General features: G+C 44.2%; 1 protein-coding gene across 1 annotated transcript; it reads right to left on the bottom strand.

Annotated features, from left to right (window-relative positions):
• Window positions 1–393: 393 nt before the first annotated feature.
• Window positions 394–1,057, bottom strand: LOC109236909 (putative uncharacterized protein DDB_G0290521). The gene is made up of 2 exons (XM_019403148.1): window positions 677–1,057; window positions 394–630 (listed from the first exon to the last, which is right to left on the bottom strand). The coding sequence occupies exons 1-2, from the start codon at window positions 1,055–1,057 to the stop codon at window positions 394–396; spliced, it is 618 nt and encodes a 205-aa protein (XP_019258693.1).
• Between the last annotated feature and the right edge of the window lie 799 nt (window positions 1,058–1,856).

The raw sequence follows: 1,856 nt of genomic DNA on the forward strand, positions 1-1,856 counted from the left end.
AAGACTGACTTCACTTCGCATTCTCTTCACAGAACCAGGTTCTTCAAAAATATTAGACTTGCGTTTGCCGGACTTCTCTCCACTGAATTTTCCTTTTCCCTTGGATTTGACCAGCACATCCTCATCAGACATCGAGGACTCACTCACCACCTCCTTCATCCTGGACTTAGAGGTTGACCCCTTTTCTATTGAGGCAGGCTTCTTTTTCGAAGACCGTCTGATAAGTGAACCAGGTTCATTTGGGGTTTCCTCTTCTACCTCCACTACAGGGATCCCCTCACTACTTACAGGAACACCATCTTTCACCATCTTTCTCCTTTTCTTCTTACTACTCTTCTTGCTCTTTTGAAGGGCAGAATCATAGGCCACCTTTACTTGAAGCCTGGTAGTAGGTCATTTGGTTTTAGGCTCAGGAGTGGACACAACCCTCCGCTTGCTTATGAAGGCATCAAGAGCCACATCACCTAGGTCGTCTTCATCACTGGATCTTGTTTCAGGTACTTGAATTTCCAAGGGCACAACAGCGAATGCAGGAACAGAACTGTTCTGGGAATGAGAGCCCTGACCTGGGTCCTCCGGAGAGGGATCAGGTTCCTCATGTGATTCCCCAGTAGCATATACTAGTGCATTCTTTTCAAATAGGTACAATGGCCTCTTCGTCCCCTACACTTTGTACCTCGTCTTTCTGAGAGATGATCTCATGCAACACACGATCCGTAGACACCACAAACACGGTTACAACATTTTTCTCTTCCTCAAATGGTGCTACTACCACCATGGAATCAGTAGCAATGATGGTAGAACTCTTTGTGACCTTAGGGTTTTGACCTTGTTCTCCACATGTTTTTAGACTGGTGGGAGCCTCAGATGATGGGGAGGTCGGAGCAGCAGTTTCAAGGGATTCAGAATTAGGAAGAGATTGAAAAACTGAGTGAGGTGTGACAGTAGCGGTAGGAGTAATTGTGGGTGTGGAAGGCTTAGTGGGAGCGGAAGGCTCCAGAGGTTGATTGGTAGGAGTGATGACTGAGGCAGGGAGATCGGATGTTGTCTCAGCCATTGTGAGAGTGGTGTGACGATGTTTTTGGGAAATTCTAAGGTAGGACTTATTGTGAGCAAGAGCCGAAAATAGGGGGTTTTAAGAGAAGAGGATAATTATGAAGAGAGGAATAGGAACTTCTTCTGAAACGACGGTTGGGCATGGAGAATCGCGATGTTTCAGAGGGAGATGGAATGATTTGAAATGAAGAGACGTGACAGCAGGATCTGAAGAGTTGAATGACATGGCAGTTGTATTTTTGTACCCTTTTTAAGACGTGTATTAAAGGATGCACAGAACTACTAACCTTTGGTACAAGAACCAGGTTCTTGACCTTTTTTTTTAAAGAATCAATCCTCTTTTATCATTCATGCACTGCATCTACAGCTTCTATACTCATCATGTGTGTTTACCTACAACGGTATTGAAGTGAGTTAGACATGGCCAGAAAACACTTTTAGCCAGTTATTTCTTGAAGGTGATTTTCATAGCCCGATAAAGAGGAATCAGGTTCTCAATTGGGCATTAAAAGTCCCAACTTCACTCTGTTTCGTTAAAACTGTTCCCTGCTTAGCGCCTTGGTGAAAATGTCTACAATTTGATCTTTTGTGCTGCAGAACTTCATACATATCAGCCCTTTCTCCACATTGTCACTCAGAAAGTGATGCCTCACATCAATGTGTTTTGTCCTTTTGTGTTAAACTGGATTCTTGGCCATGTTGAGTGCACTGGTGTTGTCACATAGAAGGGGCACACTCTTAGTGAGTACCCCATAGTCCTCCAGTTGCTGTTTGATCCATAAAAGTTGAGCACAGCAGGA

Source organism: Nicotiana attenuata, unplaced genomic scaffold (genome assembly GCF_001879085.1).
Source record: "Nicotiana attenuata strain UT unplaced genomic scaffold, NIATTr2, whole genome shotgun sequence".
Lineage (NCBI taxonomy): Eukaryota > Viridiplantae > Streptophyta > Magnoliopsida > Solanales > Solanaceae > Nicotiana > Nicotiana attenuata.

What these genes read in the sequence shown, in the direction of transcription:
- LOC109236909 (XM_019403148.1), bottom strand. Translation starts at nt 1,057, where the DNA reads ATGGCTGAGACAACATCCGATCTCCCTGCCTCAGTCATCACTCCTACC. An exon ending in TCATCTCTCAGAAAGACGAG is followed by an intron (nt 631 to 676) that starts GTACAAAGTGTA and finishes CTATTTGAAAAG; the next exon opens with AATGCACTAGTATATGCTAC.